Here is a 25,898-nt window from a genome sequence, read left to right as displayed (position 1 = left end):
TGAAACCATAAAACAGGAACTTTGATCTTTATTCCAAAGAATAGAAACCATGGAATTGGAAATAAAACACAATTGTTTCATGACTTATAAAAGTTGAGGGTAATATTGAGACAATCTGCTGAAAATCAATGTAGAGGTTGTAGTATATGGGAGGAAAGAAGCTAAAAGCAACTGAAGGGTTCAACCTCTCAGCTTGGCATCTGACAATACTTAGAGTGGCAAGTGACTGGTCCAAAGTCCCTACCTGGCTAGCTACTGGATCAGGATAGGAGACTGTGCTTTTGATTTCAAAACTCTTTTAGGAAAGAAGTGAGGTTTCATGCTATTGAAAGTTTAAACTGAAAATAACACTTGAGATCTACTTCCTCAAAATCTGCATGCTTGAGAAAAGTTTAGGAAATTGCTCTGTTTTAAAGCAATGCTGTGTTTGTTTGAATACAGCTATCATTAGGCTTATGTAACTAATATTCATCAGGGCCACCCACATGCCTTTGAGATATAAATACTACTCCTTCCACTAAACTGTCAGCATCTCTATAATTTTTTGAGTGCAGCAGAGCAAAGCAGTGCATTCTTATCTAACTACATCTTCACAATTATAGATCTGGGCCATAGTTTTCAGTGTTCTGTTTTGCAACAAGGAAAGGGGAAAAAACAGCAGAGAGATGTAAAGCTGAAATTTTAAGCTTAAATAATTAAATGTGATTGGTGGAGATTTTCTTCTTTTTTGTGTAAAACACCGGTTGGCATAAAAGCAGACTTTTTTTACATAGAAGCCTTGTGTTGCAAGTCCATAGTCAAAAATTTGCACCAATGCTATTTTAGTTGTGACCATTGCAAGCTGCATCTCTTTATCCTTCTCCTCTGATACACTATTCCAGAACACTTCTAAGTAAAATGTGAGAGAATAGCCAGTAGAACTCCTGCTTCTTCTTTGGTCATAGGTAGCACTTTTTGTTTGATGCTGGGATTTTTCAAATTTCTTTCCTGCTATGTTTTTTATTTAAAATAGTGGGAAGAACGGGCAGAGGAAGAGAGAGATGTGATTATGAGGAGACGTCCCAAGGAAGCAAAATAGCAATAAGTATAATGATGCTCTGCTGTGAAGAAAATGGGTAAAAGTTGTAATATATTAAAGGAATATTTTCAACCCGACAGTAAGAGCCAACTTCACTTAGTTGGAGGCAGCTGAGAACGCAGTGCTCCTTTAGGATGAGGGAATGAGGGAAGGGGGTGTAAGGGGCTAGGAAGTCTCTGTGATACAATATGGAGGAAGCTGAGGGTAAAAATGCCCCTTGGCAGTAGACGCCCCCCAACTCCTGCCCAACTGGGATGATTAATTCTACATCACACTCAATTTGTGAAAAGAGCTCTTGAAAAAAATTAGGACAGTTTGCTTGTACAAACTGTCAAAATGATGAATGGAATAGGTGTGTACAAACAGGGAGGGAGGGGGCAAGTGCTGACATAAATGCTTTGGCCTCTACATTTGGTTTTCCTGGTATCACATCTGTGCAGTCAGACGAGAGGACGGCCAACGGAAGGATGTGGTTCATTTTCTTAAGTGCATATGTAATCTTCAGATGATAATAAAATAGATTCTAGAAAAACTGAGATAATCTAATCTCTTCATAAATTGTCTTCCTTCATCAGCTCAATAATACATAACTGTGATAATGGGTATTTATAGTGTGTCCCATGCAAAATGGCCTTTGGGTTCTTAACCTAATATAATAAACAGATAATTCAAATAAAAAGACAGCATGGGCCAGTGGGAACAAGGCAAAGACGCCAAGAAAGGCAAAAATCCATACTCTCCTTAAATATATTAATAAAACAAAGGAGGGCCTGCTCCCTTTTCTAATGAATGAAAAATGCATTTAATTTAATCTGTTTAGCTTGAGAAATTATTTACTTTCACTTTCCCTCACCCTGGTGCTCTGGCTACTCCTGGAATTGATCATCTCTGAGAACTGCTGAGTGTTCTGATAAATTGAACCAGGGAGCACGAAGCCAGCTTGCATCTCCAGGAGACACACATGCATCTCATCTTTCACTAGGCAGCCTCAAAAGAGTCCAGTTCCCCAGAAGCCTTCTCCACTGCCCTGTGGGGGAAGTGACCAGTATTAATATTTTTAATATCTTGGTTTATTAACCACACAAGCTATACATGACTACAGGGTTACTGTAAAAGATTCAAAGAAAATACTCACTCAAAAATCTCCCTTCAAAAAAAAAAAAAACTCCCCCTTCAGAACAGATCAGTGGTTGCCAAGGGAGTTGGAGGAGAGCTGGACTGGACTAGGATTTGAGAGGTTAGCAGATGTAAGCTATTACATATAGAATGGATAAAAAACAAGGTCCTACTGTATAGCATGGAGAACTATATTCAGTCATTATCCTTAGATAAACCATGATGGAAAAGAATCCAAAATATATATATACATATGTGTGTGTGTGTGTGTTAGTTGCTCAGTCATGTCCAATTCTTTGTGACCCCATGAACTGTAGCCTGTTAGGCTCCTCTGTCCATGGGATTCTCCAGGCAAGAGTACTGGAATACTGGAGTGGGTTGCTATTTCCTTCTCCAGTACATAGATATATATATGTACTTCAATTTTTAAAAAACAAATGTAAGTACGGTTTTAAAGAGAGGAAAGTACACTGTTCTGGGAACCCTTAAGATGAAACACATCATCTTCATTTAGCTGTTTTTTTAAAAACTCATTTCTGCTTAAAAATAAATTGGTTTAGCAATTTGAAAAAAACAAAAATCTCCCTTTATTCACCTTCTTTCCCAAACTAACCACTTGACTCTCCAGGGTTCTCATCTGAAACAGGTGAGCACCTTTTATTCCGTTCCTTTCCCGCACATTTGTGTACACATACATACCTACACACATATGTTTATTTTTTATAGTATTACAATAGGGATGTGGGGTTGGGGAAGGAAGGAGAGAGAGAAAGATGTGCAATTTATGTTTCTGTTTTTCATTCTAACATGGCCTGGAGCTCCTTCAAGTGTCAATGCCTATTTATTGATTTTATTTTATTTAGTGCCTTCAGTGAATTCTGTAGTATAACTGTCTCACAATTGATTTAATCATTCTAGTATTAATGAACATTTTGGTTGTCTAACAAGTATTAGAACAAACTGAGGCACAATGAAGTTCAGTCCCCATTCACAAGGCAAAGCAGCAGCATAGCCATGAAACAGTTAACAATAACAGTAATGGCTTTCAGAAAAACTCTTATGGGCTTCCCTGTTGGCTCAGATGGTAAAGAATCTGCCTGCAGTGCGGGAGACCTGGGTCCGATCCCTGGGTCAGGAAGAGCCCCTGGAGAAGGGAATGATTACCCACTCCAGTATCCTTTCCTGGAAAATCCCATAGACAGAGGAGCCTGGTGGGCTACAGTTCATGAGGTCACAGAGTCGGACACAACTGAGCAACTAACACTTTCACTTTCAAGGGCTAACATGGTTAACAAAGGCTGGTCTTAGTCTTATAATGGATAATGGGAAAAACAATCTTATAACTTTACTTCTTTAAAACTTGATGTGGAAGCCACATTAGGGAAGCTTCTCAATAAAAACGAGTTGCTTCAAAATCTGTTTGCTATTGTCTTCATCCAGGATGACCTTGGCGAAAGAAACCACAAAATAAAAACCAGGACAATAATAGTTACCATTTATTGAGGAGGTATTATGTTTTCTAAATATCAGTCTCAGTCTTTATCTTTTCAGAGACAATAGTTCTCTTTTTGAAAAACAGTCATGAGTCCCTCCGTGAAAAGTCTCCATCACCCTCCTCCATTGGAGCTTCTACCAGTTCTGTTAATATTTCATGAAGTGTGGAATGTTAGCTCAGATTACTATAACAAAACACCAAGGCTAAGTGGCTTAAAACAACAAACGTTTCTCACATGTCTGGAGGCTGAGAGCCTGAAATCAAAGTCCAGGATGATCAGGATTTTGCTGGAAGTCTGAAATCAGAGCCCAGGGTGATGGGGTTCTGGGAGGACTCTTCCTGGCTTGCAGATGACCACCTTCTTACTGTGTCCTCACATGACAGAGAAAGGGAGCTCAGGTCTCTTCCTCTTCCTATGAGGGCACTAATCCCATCACGGGGGCCCACCCTCCTCACCTCATCTAAATCTAGCCACCTCTTAAGGGCCACACAATTATCACATTGGGTTAAGCTTTCAACACATGAATTTGGGAGAGAGACAGTCAGTCCACAGCAGTGGGGAACATAGGGTGCTGCCCAGGAGGAGGCAAGTTCACAGTGCAATTCCCCTGGCCTCCTGGGGGAGGAGGTCAACCCAGTGCCCTATAAATCACCTTACTGTGTGTTGAGCACGTGGAGCCTGAGGCACATTTCACTAGTGAATGGGTTCCTCTTTCAGAACTGCATGATGATGAGCACTGCTGAGGTTTTGAGACTGGTGCTGGAGATAAAATTTGGTTTCACTTCCTGTGGATGACCACCATCTTTATAATTCAGGAGTGACGGTGGGGACACAGTAAGGCAGATGACCCCTTTGCTCTCTAATATCATCATGTGGTATTCATTTCGTAAGCTAGGCCAGATGCTATTGAGATGGAGGCAGTATCTCAGCTCACATCTCACACGGCAGAGCACTTACTGTATCCATTAGACTTAGAGCTAAATGCTTCCGTGAAACCTACCCTTTCATCTTCAAAATAATCTTGTGAATTATTGTTCAGTGTTTTTGTTTGGGTGTTTTGTTGTTGTTGTTGTTGTTGTTGTTGTTTTTGCCATTTTAGTATGTGATCATCTAGGCTCAAATTACATAATCTGCTCCCAGTTACACAGCTTGAAGGTAGTGAAGTCAGGAAACAGGGCAGCTTGCAGGACTCCCGGGTTCACAATGTTTGGTTACCATGTTTAGTTTCCTTTCTTGGAAAGGAAAAAGCCCCTTGGAGGGACCCTGGGTCATAGATAGATAATTTTTAGCTCCATTCCACCCTCAGGAAATCAATTTGGGTCTAAAGGTTGTATTTGAGGGTGTGTCCTCTGCCGTGTTCCGTGTCTGTGAGTAACTAACCAGGCCATGGCATGAGAACCTCTGATGGAAGAGTCTGGAGCTCTGGTAGTAAAATAGACAAGTAGCTTTCCTTAATACATTTTCTAGAATTGTGTATCCAAAAATAGCACAGGGCCATTTCCCACTGGGTCCAGATGACCTGGGTCAAACACTCTTAAAGAGAAGCCCAGGCTGCAGGGAAGCTGGGGATAGGCTGGAGCTGGGACCCAGGCACCCCAAGATTGGCTGCAACGGAGTTTGTCTGGTGGCTCACGCCGGGAACAAAGTGAAAGCAGAGGCCTGTGACAGGCCACATGCGCAGAGTTCCCCAACTCTGTGACACCATCCTGGAGCCGTCCCCTATCACGTCTGGGGATCCGTTAGGTCCACAGAAATGTGTGGGCTGAGTCCTGTAAAAGAAAGAACTTCATTACTATAAAAGTTCAGAACTTTCATCATTTTACCGAGGACGACTTTCTGTGTAACAAAACCTTTTAAAGTTACCTGAGGTATTTTAGGCCTCTGTTATTCACTGTAGAATCCTGAAAGCCGTGCTTTATTCGGGTAACTGATTTTAGGGTGGTTTTATTTTTGGAGACTGAGGCGGGGTGAGGGTTGGGAAGCACAGATCACAGACGTGCAGCCTATTGTTTGGGACATTTGTTCTAGCGTTGACCAGACCCTTCCTACGGGAGGAAATGCAGAGGTGGGACCGTTTGTCCCTTCACAGCGAGCGTCCCTCAACATTAGAAAGATGAAAGGGAAGCAAAGTAAATACGCTTTGCCTCCGTTCAAAGTCTGTCTTCTCCTTTTTCTGCCTGAAGCACTTCTCCTGGGCCCATTCAGTGCCCTTCCATTGCCTCCTGCACCAAAGCCGCCCAGTGTCACCGATGAGTCAATTACAGAGGGAAAAACACACAAAGCCATTACAAGGAAGCAAAAAAGTATAAAAGGCTTGGCAAACCCTCAGAACACTGACACACAGCTAAGCCACAAAAAAGCAAGGACAGGAATGATTTCTGTTTGAAAGAATAAGGGTCAGTAAGTGGAGGAAGCTGAGATGTGACTGTTTTTCAAGTAAGGGTGATTGGAACTGGATTTGAAATGAGAAGTTCTCTTTTTTTTTAAATGATACTTTTGTTTATTTCCTAGATGAGTATATTTTTAGCATGTTTCTTAAAGAGTGAAAATAGTAGAAAATACGTCAATGATGTTTGTTTTATACCAAATGCCACCATTAATGTTCTCAGATAAAACAACCTACCAGGGGGCAGGGAGGAGAAGGATCATAGATGAGAACGGCATTAAATTCAGTCAGGGTTTTCGTTTCCATGGGGAGCCCAGTGAGCCAAAGGCGGGGGGCCGAGGTTTGGAAATAATAATTTAAATGAGGCACCTCACAAAGTGGAAAGAAGATAGCAGTATCAGCCTCATAGGACATAAAGTCAGCTTCCCGGCCTCCATTCTCCCTTCCTTCCGCTCCCTCGCCCCCATACACCCCCCAGTCCATCCTCAAGATGCCGCCAGAGTGGTCCTTCCCGGGCCCTTCCTCAGATGACGTCTTCCCCCCTGAGCAGCCTGCAGTGTCTTGCCCTGTGACTCAGAGTAAAAGTCAAGATGGCCCTACAGCCCCCCGCCTGCACCTCCTGCCTCCCCCTCAGACCTCACCTCTTGCTGCCTCCAGCAGCCTCACTTTACCCCCACCCCCCGCCCACCCAAGAGCTCCTGCCCTGGACCTCTGTACTCTGTTGCTCTCCCAACCCTTCAACTTCCTCCATGGCCGGGCTCAAATGTCCCCTGTCCTTGACTTAATACCGCAGGATGTTCCAGCCTGTCTTCGTTTCTCTGTAGGACCAATCACCCTCTGATGTGGCCTATATTTCACTTATTCACTTATCACCATCATATTTTTCTCCCTCTAAAATGCATACTCCACGAGGACAGGGAATTATTGGCTCTTTTGTCTGCTCTTCTAGTTCCAGAGCCAAGAACACTCTTGACATAGAGTAGGCATTGGTAGATGAACGATCACCAGAGGGGCCGGTGGACTGAGACAAAAATGAGAAGAAGCTCCTCTTGGGCTGGGAGGGGGGAACACGCCTAGGAGCTACTGTTTGTCCTGAGGTTAAGATTCCAAGTGCCCTTCCAAGCAGCAACTGTCCAACAAATAGGGAGGCTCTGAACTTTTGTTCCTGACTATTAATTTAATAAATTCCTGCACAGACCTGGAGAGAATAGGCAAGATGCTTAGCCTTGAAACACATTCTGTGATTTTTCTTTTCCTCATGAATATGATCTGCTAATTAAATCTTGTCTGGAAGTTTCATAATGTGATGATGGTGAGATGCAGGCTGGCGGGGGAGGGGAGGGCGAGAACACTGGCTATTGGAGGCGATATTTCCTGGTGGAGATCAGGCTGGCCCTCTCCTCTATCTTGTTAAGCAGCATCTCTTTGGGGAGGGGGTGCAGCAAAGAGCAGTAGGCAGTAGTGGGTAGGAGTGTGAGAAAAATAGGAGAATTAATAGACCTATCTCCTATGGTTTCTTCTAGATATAATTATCTGAAACCCAAAGTACAAGGCTGAGCCTTGGTTTTAGCAAACTCAAACTGCTACCTGTCACATGCCCTTTGCTAAATACAGAGAGTTAAAGAAAGAAAAAATGTTCTTCAACATCATTTCATTATAGCAGTTGACACAAGACCACTGCCGCCACCCACCAGCCTCCTTGGACACTAATATGTCTGGTTGAGAGCAAACTTCTGGTCTGCAAGGTTGATTCTGCAGTTACCATAATCTTCACCCTCTAGAGGTCATGACTGGTGAAGTCAATTAGTGAACAAGCCTTTGTGTCTCTGGAGAAGAAGGTCTAAATCCAGAACTTAGACCACAAGTAAAGATGAATAGGATTGGTCTAATGGTTTATCCCCCTTTATGAAGCAGTGAAAGGCACAGCTAGTTATGATTATTAACCTCGTTCAGACTCAGCACATATGTAAGAATGGGGTAAATTGATCCTCATCCAGAGAAACCGGCAACAACCCACAGGCGCCTGACTCTGAATTCATTCTGGGCCTTTTCAAACACAAGGTGAGTGTTCTCTAAAGAAATCACAGTGTAACTGTTCACTGGCAGAGAGAAGCATGTTATTTTGTAGAAGTGCCCATTTGGACTCAAATAATTTAATGGAGGCTAAGTAGTCTGTGATTATTGGCATGTCGTGAAAAGATAGACCAATCTGTTTTCTTGCTCTCTCTCTTGACAGGTGTATTTCTATTGGATTTGCAGAGATCCAGGAGCCTTTGAGTGGTTTGCTGATCTCTTACTCGCACTGGAAACGAAGATGAGTGAGCAAGGGAAAGCTCACTTTCTGAGTTATCATATATTCCTTACTGGCTGGGATGAAAACCAGGTATTGATAAGATTCAGAATGGGCAATATTATCTAATTTGTGTTATGATAGAGCAAAGATGAATAATTTCAGTAGTAAGCTCTACGATTATCAGGTAGCCTGAAAGTATTGTTTTTATGTTCTTTAAAAGAAAAGAGGAGAATAAAATAAAGCCAGAGTAGAGCTATTCACATTATAGCAATAAAAGGAATAGAAAAGGAGATTAGAAAAGAACTTGATCAAGGTGAGAAGATTCCAAGTTTGGAAACTCAAGAAAAATTACGTCATTGGAAATTGCCTTTGAAATTTAGTATTGTCAAGCAGACATTGTGGATTAGCTCTATTGTCCTGAGCTCTCAATTGGTTCTAATTCTATGCTTTGAGCTGTTCAAACAGAAAAAATTCGCAGATGTTGACATTCAGCATTTTGTATTGTAAAACTTGTGAGTTCCTACAAAAAATAATTGTTCCTACAGAAAATAAATATGAATATATGATTTATCTAGAGATTTATTTTTCTTAAGGCATTCTTAGAAATTGCTTGCATGTATGTTTATACACCTAAGATCAAAATGATCTTCTGTTAGAACAGATGTTCTGCCTTGTCCATTAATACGTATTGCTGCTGCTGCTAAGTCGCTTCAGTCATGTCCGACTCTGTGCGACCCCATAGACGGCAGCCCACCAGGCTCCTCTGTCCCTGGGATTCTCCAGGCAAGAACACTGGAGTGGGTACGCTATATTAAAGTTAGGTTTACCAAAAGTAATGTACTATATATCAAAATATTGCACTATTGTAGTGTTTCAGTGCTAATAGTATTGAATGATAACTGCTACATTTTAAATGTTTTCTAACTTCTCTAATGTGAAAGCTAACAACGAAGTGATGAAGTGATTACTGTAGTGGTGGTTTAGTCTCTAAGTCATGTCTAGCTCTTGCGATCCCATGGACTATAGCCTGCTCCTCTGTCCATGGGATTCTCCAGGTGAGAATACTGGAATGGGTTGTCATTTCCTTTTCCAGAGGATCTTCCCAACCCAGATCTCCTGCATTGCAGGCAGATTCTTTACCAACTGAGCTATGAGGGAAGTTAGAAAACATTTAAAATGTAGCAGTTATTATTCAATACTATTAAGGCTGAAACTTCGTTAATGTGGAAGCCAACAGTAATGTGATGAAGTGATTACTAGGCTATGACATTTATGTCCTAATCAGCACTTCTGTGACAGTTACTGTAGATATTTAAGGAAAGCATGTTTGAGCCAGAGATTTGCATTAGTCACTAAATTTACAAATGAATGCACTCCTGATTCTTTGTCTCTCTCTCTCTCTCTCTCTCACACACACACACACACTTTGGCCCTATAGAATATCACTGTAATTTGACTCTGTGTTTCTGAAAATGAATAAGATTTTGCTTGAAATTCAGTTGCTAAATGTTTTTATAGGGTCTTATTTGCAGTCAGCCTTAAATATTTATTCCTCTGGGGTACTTTGAAATAGAGATTTCTTGGGAACTAGACTCGAAACACCTTCATGAATTAAATAATATAAATTATATTTTCCAGAAAAACACTTTTCTTTCAAGTGGGATTTTTGACTAGTGATCCGTTTGGTGAAGTGCAAACACAGCCTTTGTCTTCTGCTTTCTGGTCCGGTGCTTGCTCTTCTGCTTCTATGGTGGATTGGTTTTGAGTGTCCACCTAGGCAATCCCGGTCATTTGGAAGGTGCAAGATGCAGGCTCTGTTTGATTCTGTGACAACACAGCTCTGCCCCATCGCATGGCTGCCACTTCCAAAAGTACACTGTAAGAGATACTTTTCTTCTGAAAATAGTAAACTAAAATCGACACGTTCTTAAATTTTTGCCATGACATGTTGGAAATTCTTGAGATGCTTAAATTTCAGGACAAAATAATTGGTACATGCTGTCAGTCAGGAATCAAGAGGCTGTTTTAGAAACAGCCAATTGTTAAACTGAATTCAACAACCTCAAAGTGGCAGAATGACAAGAACAGAAGGGACAGATGGAAAAGGTATTATGAAGGGCAAATCAACAGTGTTTGGAGATTAATTGAACATTGGGAAGAGAAATATGGAGCAAATATAATTCCAAATGTTGAACATCAGTGATTGGTAGCTGAAGAGTATTATGGTCGGAAATGAAAAAAACCTCTTTTTTCTATTGAACAATACCCAAACTTAGCAAATACCTCCAGGCACCCCCTGACCCTGACCTGACAGCAACCCCCTTGTTCTGTACAATTCCTGTCATTCGCCACTGGCCCCAGAGCCACCAAAAAGTGTGTGTTCTCCAATCACACCAAGGACTTTCTTGCTTCCATCTCCCCTCACACTCTTTCCTTTCCCTTCAATGCAATGTTAAAGCGCCTCAGTCATGTCTGACCCTTTGAGACCCCAGGGACTATAGCCTGCCAGGCTCCTCTGTCCATGGGATTCTCCAGGCAAGAATACTAGAGTGGGTTGCCATTCCCTTCTCCAGGGGATCTTCCCCCGTCAGGGATCGAACCCACGTCCCTTGAGTCTCCTGCATTGGCAGGCAGATTCTTTATCACTAGCACCACCTGTCTGTCTCTCCTGCGGCCTACTGCATGGAATCATCCTTTAAAGCCCAGTTCCCACAAAGTTCCCTTCCCCAGTTCTCTTAGTTAAAATTATTTGAGGTTAACTTAGGTCTCCAGTTCACTGCGGGTGGTTCAGATCATAGTATTTGTGCACACGGGCTTCCCTGGGGGCTAAGCTGGTAAAGAAGCCGCCTGCAATGCGGAAGACCTGGGTTCCATCGCTGGGTTGGGAAGATCCCCTGGAGGAGGGCATGACAACCCACTCCCATATTCTTACCTGGAGAATCCCCGTGGACAGAGGAGGCTGCGGAAGAGGGGAGGCGGCTACACTCCATGGGGTCACAAAGAGTCGGACACTACTGAAATGATTAAGCACAATTGTGCACATGGTCTGTCCCTTCCTCCAATGACCAGTTCCTCACAGAGCAGAGACCTTCTCTCTTTCTTCTTTGTATTCAGATTCATAACATTCTGCCTGCCTAGGGCAATCACTTAACAATTGTAGGTGGAAGTAACTTGACGTCACAAATTATTTGGAAAGTGTAATAATTCATTTTTAGCTAGGATGGCCCATTTGAAGGTACAGGAAGAATTCTACACAGAAATATGTTTGGGGAGTTTAAGATGCAGTCCTCTACTCAGGTAGGAAGATGACAGTTTGGGAGAGAAAGTTTGATTCACCTATGTAGGTGATGCTAATTGGGTTGTGAAAATGGAAGTTCTTTGGGGAGTAGTGGTCTGAAAGAGATTCAGAGAGCTAAGCTAGAGACTGGGAAGGCAGTCTTCCCATATGGAGACAGGGGAATAGGATAACAAAATAACAATTACTGTTTCTTCAATCAGAACAAGAACAAGAGAGAAGTAGAAGAACTAGGATTTTGTAATGAAAATAGAATCAAGAAGCAGTGCTTGGCCACATGGTAGAGAAGCCAAGAAGAATAAGGCCTGAGTTGCTCATTAGATTTGGCACTTAGTCAAAAAGGGAATCGACTGTCCCTGGCTTCTTCTTCCACCCACTGCTGGAACCAGTTTCCTCTAGGGTTAGCAAAAGGGCTGTGGGGACACAAAAATTCCATTTTAATCTGGAGGCCGATACAACTCTGACCTTGAATTCCAGTTCTAATAACGGGGCTTCTGCCAGTTTCCAAGACTCAGTCCTCAACTACCACTTCTGTTCTTAGCCTTGAACCCTTGTCTTCTATTTTATGCTTTACTCTCTGTCTAAACCTGCCTAAGAAGAGGGCACTTCCTGATGTTTGCCAGTTTTCCCTCTCTTGCCTGAAGTCCTCTTCCCAAGCTCAACTCCTGCAGTAGCCCTGCTACCTGGGCTCAGACTTGCCTAATGGCAACTCCCTGCAGCCTGGATTTCTGTGTCTCCACCAAAGTCTCCATCATCTACTGGCTTGTTAGGGCCCAGCCTCCTTATCCCTGTCTGCTTTCTAGACTGATGAGAAACATGCTAGGGAATCCAGTCTTGCAGGATCATGGGGTAAGAGTTGGGCCTGCAGTGCTGCTACTCCAACTGGTCAGAGGAATTGAACAAATGAAGTACCCAAGGGTAAAACCCATGAGCTCAAGAGTTTTGGAGGGGCCTGGGCAAAGCAAACATAGATCTCAGGAGTTAGGAAGCAAGAATCCTTCTTACCTATCGGAGTTCAGCATGGGCTGAAACAGATGATAGTAATTTATAAACTCATCACGAGGCATGGCTATGCCCCAGGCTCTTACTTATCAACTGCTTGATGCCTGGGTGCTTTTGTGCAATTTAAAGGCAAACTGTTGGCCACAGAGCTCTAATCTTGCCCCTTACTAGGTCTGGCAACCTGCTCTGCCTGCCAGACTCAACATCCTCCTAGCATTTGAACTTGAACACAGATCGTTTCACTCCAAAAGGCAGATCTAACTGTAAAATCCAGCTTCACTCTAGGCATTTTCTATCACTTTAATCCATCAGGGCCCTTCTCAGATCCCTAAGGTTTACTGTGAAGTGAACAGGGGCAGAGCTATAGATTAGTTTTTGAGAAATTTGGCAGGAAAAAGGTAGCTTAGTGTCTGCTTTCCCTTACCCTTTTTCACTATATTACCTGCATCCTCTCAAGAAAAATCTTTCCAGGCTCGCATTTCTGCATGTCAACCACATAGAAGGCACTTTGTTTCAATAGTGCCCAGGTGGAATACAAAGAATTTCCCATAAAAAATAATTGTGTGTTAAATCTACAAATGAGCATAATTACATCATCCTTATTTATTAAAGATTTTTTTTCCCCCTCTGAACACCCATCTGATACCACAATTTTTACTTTAGGCCTTTCACATAGCTTTACATTGGGATGAAAATGCTGATGTGATTACAGGATTAAGGCAGAAAACCTACTATGGAAGACCCAACTGGAATCATGAGTTCCAGCAGGTCGCCTTCAGTCACCCCAGGTGAGCAGCTCTCTCTCCTCTGCCTCTTGGGAGCCTCCAGGAGAGACACAGTCTCCATCACTGCGGGAATGGATAGCAGCTCTCGAGCACAAACCAGTTAATCCACAGCAGTGGGCCTCTTGTTTAGAGGTAAAACATTGACCTTAGGAAAAGTAATCGTGGGATATTTCAGGAAGCACAAACCTATGCATGACCATCTTACAACATCTGGCAAGTGTCAACTGCATTGAAATTTCCATTGTTGTTGTTTGGTCGCTAGGTCAGATCTGAATCTTTGACAACCCCGTAGACTGTAGCTCTCTGTCCATGGCATTTCCCAGGCAAGAATACTGGAGTGGGTTGCCATTTCCTTCTCCAGGGGATCTTCCCAATCCAGGGATCAAACCCACGTCACCTGCATTAGCAGGTGGATTCTTTACCACTGAGCTACCAGGGAAGCCCTAAAATTTTTAATACGTAAACTCAATTGAAGATGGTATCCCTTTTTAATTTTGATTTATTTATTTACTTATCAAACCAGCCTCTACTATGTCTTTGCATTAGATTTTTAGGATGGATTATTTGTGGGCCAAAAGAAATAGAGCTGAAAAAAATTTAGGGATTATACTTACCTTTATTTATTTTTTAAATTAATTGTTATTGGAGTACAGTTGATGCACAATGTTGTGTTAGTTTCTGCTGTATAGCAAAGTGTCTCAGTTATATATATATATATTCTGTTTCATAATCTTTTCCATTATGGATTGTCACAGGCTACTAAATATAGTTCCCTGTACCATAGAGTAGGACCTTGTGGTTTATTCATACTACACATATACTAGTTTGCATCTGCTAATCCCTAACTAGCAAACCTTCCATTCCCCATCTTCCTACTCTTTGGCAACCAGAAATCTGTTCTCTGCATCTGCGAGTTGTTCCTGTTTCATAGGTATGTTCATTTGTGTCGTATTTTAGGTTCTACATACAAATGCTAGCATATGGTATTTGTCTTTCTCTTTCTGACTTACTTCACCCAGCATGATAATCTCTAGGTCCAGAAGATGGTATTTCTTAAACTGCCCATGCCTTCAAGAAATCTTGGGTAAACACAATTGATCTGTGATTACTCAACTGGAGAATTCACTTATGCCAAACTGTAAACTGTACCTAAAGCATATCTTGCAAAGCAGAAAAAAAAATTCTAAAACCAAGCAGGAATTTAGGAGTCTGAGTACCTGATTGTAAATCCTGGCTCCATCATTAATACCAATTTACCTTGAACAGATTATTTAACTTGGCTCTGACTATCCCCTTCTCCGTAAACTGCAAATAGTAAAACTGTTTACCTCCTAGGCTTCTGTGAGGATTAACTGTGTGAATTTTAAAGGGCCTAAAACACTGCTCTGAGTTCAGTGTTAGCTGCTATCATTATCAACTATTAGTTCAACTCAGTTCAGTTCAGTCTCTCAGTTGTGTCCGACTCCCTGCAACCCCATGGACTGCAGCACACCAGACATCCCTGTCCATCACCAACTCCCAGAGCTTGCTAAACTCATGTCCATTGAGTCAGTGATGCCATTCAACCATCTCATCCTCTGTTGTCCCCTTCTCCTTCTGCCTTCAACCTTTCCAAGCATCTTTTCCCAGGTTCTTTTCCAATGAGTCAGTTCTTCGTATCAGGTGGCCAAAGTATTGGAGTTCCAGCTTCAGCATCAGTCCTTCCAATGAATATTCAGGACTGATCTCCTTTAAGATGGACTGGTTTGATCTCCTTGCAGTCCAGGGGACTCTCAAGAGTCTTCTCCAACACCACAGTTTAAAAGCATCCATTCTTTGTTGCTCAGCTTTCTTTGTAGTCCAACTCTCACATCCATACATGACTACTGGAAAAACCATAGCTTTGACTAGATGGACTTTTGTTGGCAAGGTAATGTCTCAGCTTTTTCATTATCCTCTTTCACTTTCATCAAGAGGCTCTTCAGTTCTTCTTCACTTTCTGCCATAAAGGTGGTGTCATCTGTGTATCTGAGTTTACTGATATTTCTCCCAGCAATCTTGACTCCAGCTTCTGCTTTGTCCAGCCCAGCATTTCGCATGATGTACTCTGCATATAAGTTAAATAAGCAGGGTGACAATACAGCGTTGACATACTCCTTTCCTGATTTGGAACCAGTCTCTTGTTCCATGTCAAGTTCTAACTGTTGCTTCTTGACCTGAATATAGATTTCTCAGGAGGCAGGTAAGGTGGTCTGGTATTCCCATCTCTTTAAGAATTTTACAGTTTTCTGTGATCCACACAGTCAAAGGCTTTGGCATAGTCAATGAGGCACAGTAGATGTTTTTCTGGAACTCTCTTGCTTTTTCAATGATCCAACAGATGTTGGCAATTTGATCTCTGGTTCCTCTGCTTTTTCTAAATCCAGCTTGAACATCTGGAAGTTCATGGTTCACATACTGTTGAAGCCTAGCGTGGAGAATTTTGAGCATTACTTTGCTAGTGTGTGAGATGAGTTTTAATAAAAAACACTTAAGTATGACTACTATATGATAAACTTCATCGTAGAAGAGGAAGAGCATTTGCTTTCGGACCATAAGACAAGAGTGAAGGCTGTGTTTTCTGATTCTGGAAGATACTGACTATATGACAAACAAGGGAGTTTGTTTGAGCTTTTGGGGCCAAGTGTAAAACATGCATGATTCTATACATTCACATTTTTATTTTCATAATTTAAAAATGCATAGTATGTTGAAAAACTTGGTGAAGTACAAAGCACTAATACAAAGATTTTGTTGTTATTTATATATATTGTCTAAATCGGTCATTGTTCTGAACCCACATCATCTACAGGTCTTGGAAGTAGCATGTCCTAATATTGTTTTTGTTTAAAGAATAGTTTCCACTTTTGAGGAAAGACCTGAAGGAGGTAAGGAGCTGGCAAGTGTGCCATGTGGGCAACTGGGAAAAAGAAAAAGGGCAGCATGTACCAAGGCCCTGAGACTGCAGACACTGTTCCTGGCATGATCCAGGAGGCCATGGATCAGGTTGCTATGTTCTTCCTTTGGAAAAAAAATTATTCATCTGATAAATGTTTTACACTCAGTTTTCAATTATCTTGGAACTAACATTCCCACACTGTAGGCTTTTGACAGGGACATGTGTATCTTTGTCTTTAAGCTTTTATAGATAAGACTGCTCTTTTCTGTGCTGTTTTTGTTGTTGTTCAATTGTTAAGTCATGTTTGACTCTCTGTGACTCCTTGGACTGTAGCATACTAGGTTCTTCTGTCCTCCCCATCTCCCAGAGTTTGTTCAAATTCATGTCCATCGAGTGAGTGATGCTCTCTAACCATCTCATCCTCTGCTGCCCTCTTCTCCTCTTGCTGCCCACTTCTCTTTCAATCTTTCCCAGCATCAGGGTCTTTTCCAATAAATTGGTTCTTCGCATCAGGTGGCAAAGTATTGGAGATTCAGCTTCAGCATCAGTCCTTCCAATGAATATTCAGAGTTGACTTCCTTTAGGATTGACTGGTTTGATCTCCTTGCTATCCAAGGGACTCTCGAGAGTCTTCTCCAACACCAAAGTTCAAAAGCATCAGTTCTTCAGTGCTCCAACTTTATGGTCCAACTCTCACTTCCATACATTACTATTGGAAAAACCATAGCTTTGATTGTCCCTTATTGATGCTTCACACTGTATTTGTTTGTTTGTGTTACATATGAAGTTTACATCCCAGTTAGAAGACCTTTCAGAACAAACCATTTAATTATCTCCCTTCCCTCAGAAAGGTGTAAACCAGAAACACAGCATCAAGAGATGGAGGGTAGAACTGTGTTTGCACAAACTCTACCTCCAAAATCACATTGCATTGTGCTGAGAATTGAGTCTGTCTGATTTTGCAGGGAGTGAGGAGTAGGGAACATTTTGAAAGTGGGAAAATCATATAGCTGTCACTTTTCTCATTGCCTTGGGAACCATGTGCTCATTCCTTTTCAAAAGCCATAATCGAAGTATAGTATATACATGTACTTAAAGCCCAGTTGAATTTTTCAGCACAAGACTTATGGAAACTCTCTCTTCTCAACAGAAGACTTCATCTCTTCCAAAGTTTAAAAAAACCAAAAAACAAAAAAACAAAACCAAGGTTTGGATGTCACTGAATCAAGCCTCTATAATTCTAAAAATAGTGTATCTGTAACAACCTTAGACTCTCTAACACCGCAACTTATTATACAACTTCAACTATCAATGTAATTAACATTAGACATGCGTCACTGTTGCTGCTGCTATTGTCTGGTCACTAAGTCATGTCCTACTCCTTGCCACTGCAAGGACTGTAGCCCACCAGGCTTCTCTGTCCTTCACTGCCTCCTAGAGTTTGTTCACATTCACGTCCACTGAGTTGGTGATGCCATCCATCTCATCCTCTGTCATCCCCTTCTCCTCCTGCCCTCAATCTTTCCCAGCATCATGGTCTTTTCCAATGAGTTGGCTCTTCACATCAAGTGGCCAAAGTATTGAAGCTTCAGATTCAGCATCAGTCCCTCCAGTGAACATTTAGGGTTGATTTCCTTTGGGATTCACTGGTTAGGAAAGCTCAATTATCCTTTTATTCATGGAATGCCAGATTCCTGGGAAAAGACAAGTCACCAGTAGAAGGCTTAGCACTACTCTTCCAAAAGACTTTTTAAATGACCTCCTTAAAGTAATTTTGTTTTCTGCTGTGTAAAAGAAGATTTATGTTTAATGAAGCTTTTAATGAAGACATCACAGAAAGAGAATGCCAATAGAATCTAATTTTTAAACAAGAAAATCTAATATTAAGAAGTATTTCAATATCCTGGCCTTTGCCAAGTTATAAATAAAACACACAATTCAATTATTGTCCTGCACAAAGAACAAAGTCACATTAATTTTCCTCAAGATGGTTATTAAAGAGATAAACAGTATGTTTCCCCCCCAATTATGTCAAGGAGATGTTTGTTCCCAAGCCTCATTGGCTACTCATACAAGACAGGTCTGTCCTGTCATTAGCTCATATCTTTTGGCAAAGATGGGCCAGAAAGAATTGGTGGATTTGTTCATGGCCTCAGAAAAGGTTCTTTGTTCTTGAGGGTCTTTGAAGTAGGCTCTCAACCATTTCCATTCATCTGTGCAAAGCGGAGTATTCTTAGGGCTTACTCTTTTAAAAACATTTACCTGTTCATTTAAAGCAGGAGTCTGTTCTTGTTCTAAGAAGAAGGAGTTAAATCAAAAGAATAAAGGGAAGAGGGGCAAAAATATTTTTTTACAGAACATGAGAAACAGCACCAAAAATAAAGCTTGAAGGGAAGCAGATCAAAGAGAACAGTGCAAGCTATAAAGGAAGCAGAAAATTGCAAAAATAACAGTAATAGAGAAACAAATTGATGGGCATCAAAATGAATACAAATAAGAAAAGGGAAAGAAAAAATTTTAAAGAGATCAAAGACAGAAAGTAGAAAATAGGGAAGCATACTCTGTTGTTTTTATGTGCAATTAATTTTCATAATTGTATCAGCTGTATAACAAAAGCACAAGTATAATTTTAAAAGAAGATCAACAAATAATAAGTGGACATGGAAAAAGTAAGTCTTTTATTGACATGGCCAAACTGACATGCATGGAACTATTGTTGTCCGTTGCTTAAGTCAGACAAGCACAGAAAATTACTCTAAACTCACAATGGAAACTATTCTCTTAATTAAAATATAAATGTTAATTAAATACACACACTTATATCTGTGTCTTATTAATCTTTAGAAATGCATGTCTTATACAAAAATGGGAGCTACATATCATTATTTGTAGATGTTATTGTGATTCCAAGCTTTAGGTAAATATTCAGAAAATCAGGAAATTGTTTCCAAGAAGGTAGACAGAATGAAAATAAATATATCTTTATCACATCTAGCTACTTTTTGATAAACACATATTATGTGTGTGCTCAACCTTCTGGATTTGTAGGTCTGTTGTTTTTAATTAATTGAATAAAATGATATTCCATAAGACTTCAATTTTTGATCTTACTTTTCACATAATATTTATAGTTTGCCACTTTTGACTTATCTACTAATAACTTCACCATGCCTTGTAGGCGTAAAACTTTATGCAATTAATTATGATTAAAAACTTAGAAGATCTGACCATTTTTTCATTGCTTCAGTAGAAGTGTTTCTTTTCTCTGGAAGAAAAAATAAAGAATAGAAGAATACTACCATTTGTTAGAACAGTACAACCCCAAAGTGAAGAAAGATGCCAACTTACCATATGACTGGGAGCTTCTGATCCATGCTACCTGAATGCATTTTAGACCACCCATTGTTTTCAGAAATGTAAAAATACCTTTCTACTAAATTGAGTAAATGTGTCCACCTGGAGCCACATTTGCTTGTGTGCACACCCTCCCGATTCTCATTTGTGTGTACATATGTACAAACCTAGATAGCATATTCAAAAGCAGAGACATTACTTTGCCAACAAAGGTCCGTCTAGTCAAGGCTATGGTTTTTCCTGTGGTCATGTATGGATGTGAGAGTTGGACTGTGAAGAAGGCTGAGCGCCAAAGAATTGATGCTTTTGAACTGTGGTGTTGGAGAAGACTCTTGAGAGTCCCTTGGACTGCAAGGAGATCCAACCAGTCCATTCTGAAGGAGATCAGCCCTGGGATTTCTTTGAAAGGAATGATGCTAAAGCTGAAACTCTAGTATTTTGGCCACCTCATGTGAAGAGTTGACTTATTGGAAAAGACTCTGATGCTGGGAGGGATTGGGGGCAGGAGGAGAAGGGGACGACAGAGGATGAGATGGCTGGATGGCATCACTGACTCGATGGACGTGAGTCTGAGTGAACTCCGGGAGTTGGTGATGGACAGGGAGGCCTGGCGTGCTGCGATTCATGGGGTCGCAAAGAGTCGGACACTATTGAGCGACTGATCTGATCTGATCTGATGCACAAAATGGTTTTGAATAATACTTTTGAGAAATTAACATTCTGATTATAGTACACAAGTCTGTCTGTCTAAAAGGATATCCTAAATACTCCTTATATGACTAAATTGCTCAGAATATTCAAAGAAGTAGACTTTGGTAGAAATTCCACACAAAACAAATTATAGCTTCAAGAGAAGAAGAAAGCCACCATAATCTTATGACTGGGCATTGTTAGCATACATAAATAATGTCTTTCCATCAGAAGACATCCAGTCCTCCTGTTAAGATCAAGGGAAGATTCATGGAAAATTGGTGGCATTATTCCATTTGTGGGAGGTGGGATTAGGGAGGCGGGTGAGCACAAGGTAAATTTATCATTATTCTTCAATTCTCTTTGGGAGTTATCTATTGAAGCATTCAGTTCAGTTCAGTCGCTGAGGAGTGTCCAACTCTTTATGAGCCCATGAACTGCAGCACGCCAGGCCTCCCTGTCCATCACCAACTCCCGGAGTCCACCCAAACCCATGTCCATTGAGTCAGTGATGCCATCCAACCATCTCATCCTCTGTCGTCCCCTTCTCCTCCTGCCTTCAATCTTTCCCAACATCAGGGTCTTTTCAAATGAGTCAGGTCTTCGCATCAGGTGATACAGCAAAAATATTAGGATATTTCTGTGTGATGTATTTCTGTGTGAGGTGTATGTTTTCAAAGTTTTATCAGAGGAAGGAGAGGACCCAACTGGCAGAAACATAGCTCTGCCATGGGGATCCAATACTACAAGTCAGTTGCTTTCATTTCTCTCCCCTATTTTAATCATGAGGGGCTTCCCAGGTGGCGCAGTGGTAAAGAATCTGCCTGCCAATGCAGGAGACCCAAGAAATGCAGGTTTGATCCCTGGGTCAGGAAGATCCCCTGGAGAAGGAAATGGAAACCCACTCCAGTATTCTTACCTGGAAAATTCCATGGACAGAGAAGCCTGGTGGGCTACAGTCCATGGGGTTGCAAAGAGTTGAACATGACTGAGCGAACACAAAACAACAACACACATTTGTAACCATGATGCTCTCAGAGGCAGCAACTTTGTGCTCCTCAGAGCCAAGAGCCAAGTCCAGTCACCAGCTTTAGCTAGTGAAGGGACCATGAGAAGGATGAGGAATCTGGGACAAGAGTGCTGACTCACCAAAGAGGATGGAGTTGGTGGGAAGAGCTAGGGAAGTGTGTCAGCCACGTGCAAACACCGTTAGGGATGCCTGTAGCCCCTAATCAACCCCCGAGTAATTAGGTCTCAACGAAAAGTAGCAGAGGAGGCCGCTACAAATAATCGGGAGGCGCGTTTAAAAAAAAAAAATGCCCAACGCAGTTATCATCTCAGGTTACAAAAAGGAAGGTGTACAAAATGTAATTATGAGATGAATTATTTGGAGGCTTCTCTAATGAAAAGCATTCTCTAGAAAAGATTAAATAGAAGTCTGATAGTGAGTCCATTGTCTGATAGTGAGCTTGTCGTTCTCATTGTCTTTCTAAGCCTCCATAAATCCACAGGAAGCTTCTGTTTATCGATTTTATTTGCAGAGTGCACTCAGGGCATAAAGTAATTTGATTTTTTTTAAATGGGGTTTAGGGTCTGCCCCTATAGGGTTATAACTTACCAAGCATAAGAGCCAACACATAAAAACAAACATGCAATTTAAAGAGAGCAGGGCTCAAGATGGGAGAACCTGGGAAGAGAGCAAGGTGGTGGGATTACCCTCGCTCCCCCATATATCTGCTGGCCAGAAACCTCCCGGGGAGTGACATTTTGGCTGCCTTTCATGCATGGCATCACCAAATTGTTTTGAAAAATGCATCAAGCCCACAAAAAAAATGAGCACAATAGTCATTTAGCAAATAAGAGGGGACGAAGAAAATTTTCTTTATTGTTTATCAGAGCTAAAAATGCTGTTAATGTTAACCATCTCTGCAGCTTGTGTAAAATTTGTCCTTTCCCCATCAAAGTCAGATGCCCAGACTGATCAATGCTGCTAATGTTGTCCCCAATCCAATGCCTCCCGTGTGTGCAAACTCTGCAACTTGCAGGCTGTAAACTGAAGAATAATGCCTTGTGTTTTTATACTTCTTTTACAGAGAATCTTTTTTTTTTTCATTCTGAGCATTCGTGGGTAATTAAACTTTATAGAAGAATGTTTTTTCTTTAGCAACCCCATTAAGGTTCTGTTGCACTTGTCCACTGCCTCATAAAAGAAAAAAAAAAAAAAAAACGCTGCCACATCAGTGCCTTTTCTACTTTGTGAGGCCTCTTGGCTCCTTGCTTCCCAGTGAGGCTTCGTGATGAGAAAGCTCCATAGTTGAAATTACAAACGCCGAGGCAGGGAAGAAAGGCACACAAAAGAATGCCATGTGTGGGGCCCATAATGCACAGAGAGCTAAGGAAGGACTGGCCTTTCTGCCTTCGTGGAAGGTAGGTGATGAAGGGCCTTTGTGAGACTTTTTGGAGATTACATAACCATGACAGTTACATAAATACAGAAACATGTGTACTCAGCTGTGCAGTGTTATAGCCGCAGCTTCAAAAGAGGCAGGGTAGCTGTGAACTGCTGGGGACACCAGGGGTACACCTGGCAGCCAGCAATCAGAATCCTTTGAAATGGAGTCTTAAAGGCAGAGCATCAAAGAGCATCTTCACGATCTGCAAACAGTCACACGCGGCTGCAAACGAAAGGGCAATCTTAGCCTGTTGGGAATGGACCAGTGGGCAACCTCTTTGGTGACACCTACACTAATGGAAAAATATCACCACCCATAACAGTGTCTTTGAACATAGATGCAAGGTTGCCTCTGGGCATCAGACTCCTCAAGGGGAAGGCTTTTGCCTGACCCATCTATCATTCAAACTGCGGCAGTCCAGAACTCAAAAAACCTAGTACAAGCCTGGGCGGGAGGGGAGTACAGGGGAGAATGGACACATGTATATGTATGGCTGAGCCCCTTCACTGTTCATCTGAAACTATCACAACATTATAGCCAGCTATATCCCAATACAAAGTAAAAAAACTAAGAAAAAAAAAAAGATGAACACTTCAGATTAAAAAAAAAATCCTAGTGCAAGAGTGCTGATCCAGGAAGTCTGTAATCACTGCTCGGTTAACAGCGCACATCACACACACATCCTGTGGTCAGCTTCATGGAGCAGGAAGACATAATGTAGGTTGTAATGTAAGCTAACCATTCTTGACAGCTCACTATGTGCTAAGTCTGATCTAACCCTCACAGAGGCACTTAGGAGTTTGGTATAGAACTGTCGCCATGGACAAAGTCCCCAAAGGAGGACTTTGGGAAGCTAAGTAACATGCCCATCAATGAAGTGATGAATCAACAGCTCTCAACCATTGGCTGATATTTCCATGTGTGTTAGTTGCTCAGTCGTGTCTGACTCTTTGAGACCCCATGAACTTTAGCCCACCAGGCTCCCTGTCCATGAAATTCTTAAGGCAAGAATACCGGAGTGGGTTGCCATTCCCTTCTCCAGGGGATCGTCCCAATCCAGGGATCGAATTCAGGTCTCTTGCATTGAAAGTAGAGTCTTTATTGTCTGAGCCACTAGGGAAGCCCATAAACACCTTTAAATTACTTCATTAAGTCATAAACTCATATTTTTTTCAGTGGGAAATGTTTCCTGAAAAAGTGTTTTCTCGAATTTAGCCATAGGAATAATCTCTTTAAAAATAATACTTAAACATTTTAAACATATTGTCATTTACAACGAATCCACTTGATAAGTTCCTTTGAAGCTAGAGTTTGAAATGTCGTTGAACCATCAATTCCTACCATGGCTATTATTGTTCAGGAACACATAATTAAATGTGGATTCAGTACATGGCAGAGAATCATGTTAACACACGAGCTAAGAAGAATGAGGTTATAGAGGAGTTCCGCAACAAACACGATATGAGGAGGTAAAGGTGGTGCGGAGGGCTGGTCCTGAAGTGTTTCTAAGACAGTGTTTCTCAGAGGGTAGCTCATGGGGCCCATGTGCTTTAATAGCTCCTGGGAGGCTTGCTAAAAATGACTCCTTGGATTCGAGCCTGAGACTCTGTTTTAATAATCTGCCTAGATAATCTTATGCCTAGCAAAGTATGAGGACTTTTGACCCAGACTCCAACCCTCTAATTAAGCTTGTGCCAGAGATTAGAAAATGTTACAAGGAATAGTACAATGCAAGATAAGGGAAATCGCAGTTTCTATAAGTCCCTGTAGAGACTGGCCACTCCCACTTTTCAGAGACAACCTGAATCCTGGTGCTAACTCATTATATATAAGGAGAGCCAGCAGTTGTGTTTTCAAGAGATTGGAGCAGCCCTGGGACATTATTCTGAAATGCCATAGTTAGAGAGGACAACTTTGAGGTGACCTCATTTTCAGCCATGTGATTTTCCTTTCCAACTCTTTTTTTTTGGCCTTCTTTGAAAATTAAAGTAATTCCAACAGGAGAAGTAAGCAAACGTTGCTAGAACTTTTGTATAGATGATCTTAACTATGAAAAGGCAGAGTTGAAAAATAGCAATAACTAACACTTTTTAAACCTTTTGGAATGCATTATCTCATTTTGCTTTGGATAAAACATACCAAGTAGTCACTATTATCTTAGTTCAACTCATGTTGAGATTGAGGTTCATAGTCTTGCTCAAGACCATGCAGATAATAGGGAACAGAGCCATTTATTCATTTCTTCAGCAAACAAATATTGGTTGTCTACCCAGGATTACAGAGATGAGTAAGACAGACCAGGTTCTTGCTCTCAGGGAGGTGACATTCTAGTCAGCAATCCAAGAGAATGCTAATCAAGATCACGACCAAAATTCCACCCAATATCACCTCTATAATGAAACGCCTTCATTTGTCATCATGGCACCTGCCAACCTCAACCTTCTTTACATCACCTATCTATATCCCACAGCATCTTGTGATACAGAGCTTAACAGGATTCTGGGAATCTGTGAGAGAACATGGTGCTAAAAGTAGGAGAAAAGATTTTAAGGAAAAAAGAAAGTGGGTGGAGAAAAATACGTAAAGTCACAACCGCGGCTACTCGCTAACTGTACCCTTCTGTCTTGGCTGCTGGCTGGCCTTGCCCTGTGTAACATTCTCTTCTTGTCTCACCTCCACCGCAGCAGCAACATCGGCGTGTTCTTCTGTGGACCCAAAGCTCTCTCAAAGATACTTCAAAAAATGTGCCGCGTATATTCATCCGCTGACCCCAGGGGGGTTCACTTCTATTACAACAGAGAAAGCTTCTAGACTTCGGAGGGAAAAAAAAAAAATCCACATGTTGTATAAGTGGCTACAATCATATAGGTCAAGCGTCAGGAAACTTTTCCCCAAAAGTGCCAGATAATAATTATTTTAGATTTTGTGGACCGTATGGTCTCAGTTGCAACTACTCAACTCTGCCGTTGCAAGCACCAAAGTAGCCCCTGTATCTTAACAAATGGAGGTGGCTGAGTTCCAGCAAAACTTTAT

General features: G+C 41.4%; 1 protein-coding gene across 1 annotated transcript in view; it reads left to right on the top strand.

Moving 5' to 3' along the window:
* The window catches only part of NOX3 (NADPH oxidase 3), a 65,992-nt gene extending 40,316 nt beyond the window's left edge, over positions 1 to 25,676 (top strand). The window contains exons 11-13 of the mRNA XM_061428399.1: positions 8,313 to 8,459; positions 13,330 to 13,454; positions 25,550 to 25,676. Of these exons, the coding sequence (XP_061284383.1) occupies positions 8,313 to 8,459; positions 13,330 to 13,454; positions 25,550 to 25,676 (399 nt within the window). The remainder of the gene's footprint in view (positions 1 to 8,312; positions 8,460 to 13,329; positions 13,455 to 25,549) is intronic.
* The last annotated feature ends 222 nt before the right edge of the window (positions 25,677 to 25,898 follow it).

This window comes from Bos javanicus, chromosome 9 (assembly GCF_032452875.1).
Source record: "Bos javanicus breed banteng chromosome 9, ARS-OSU_banteng_1.0, whole genome shotgun sequence".
NCBI classification, from domain to species: domain Eukaryota; kingdom Metazoa; phylum Chordata; class Mammalia; order Artiodactyla; family Bovidae; genus Bos; species Bos javanicus.
This window is presented reverse-complemented; position numbering and strand designations above follow the sequence as displayed.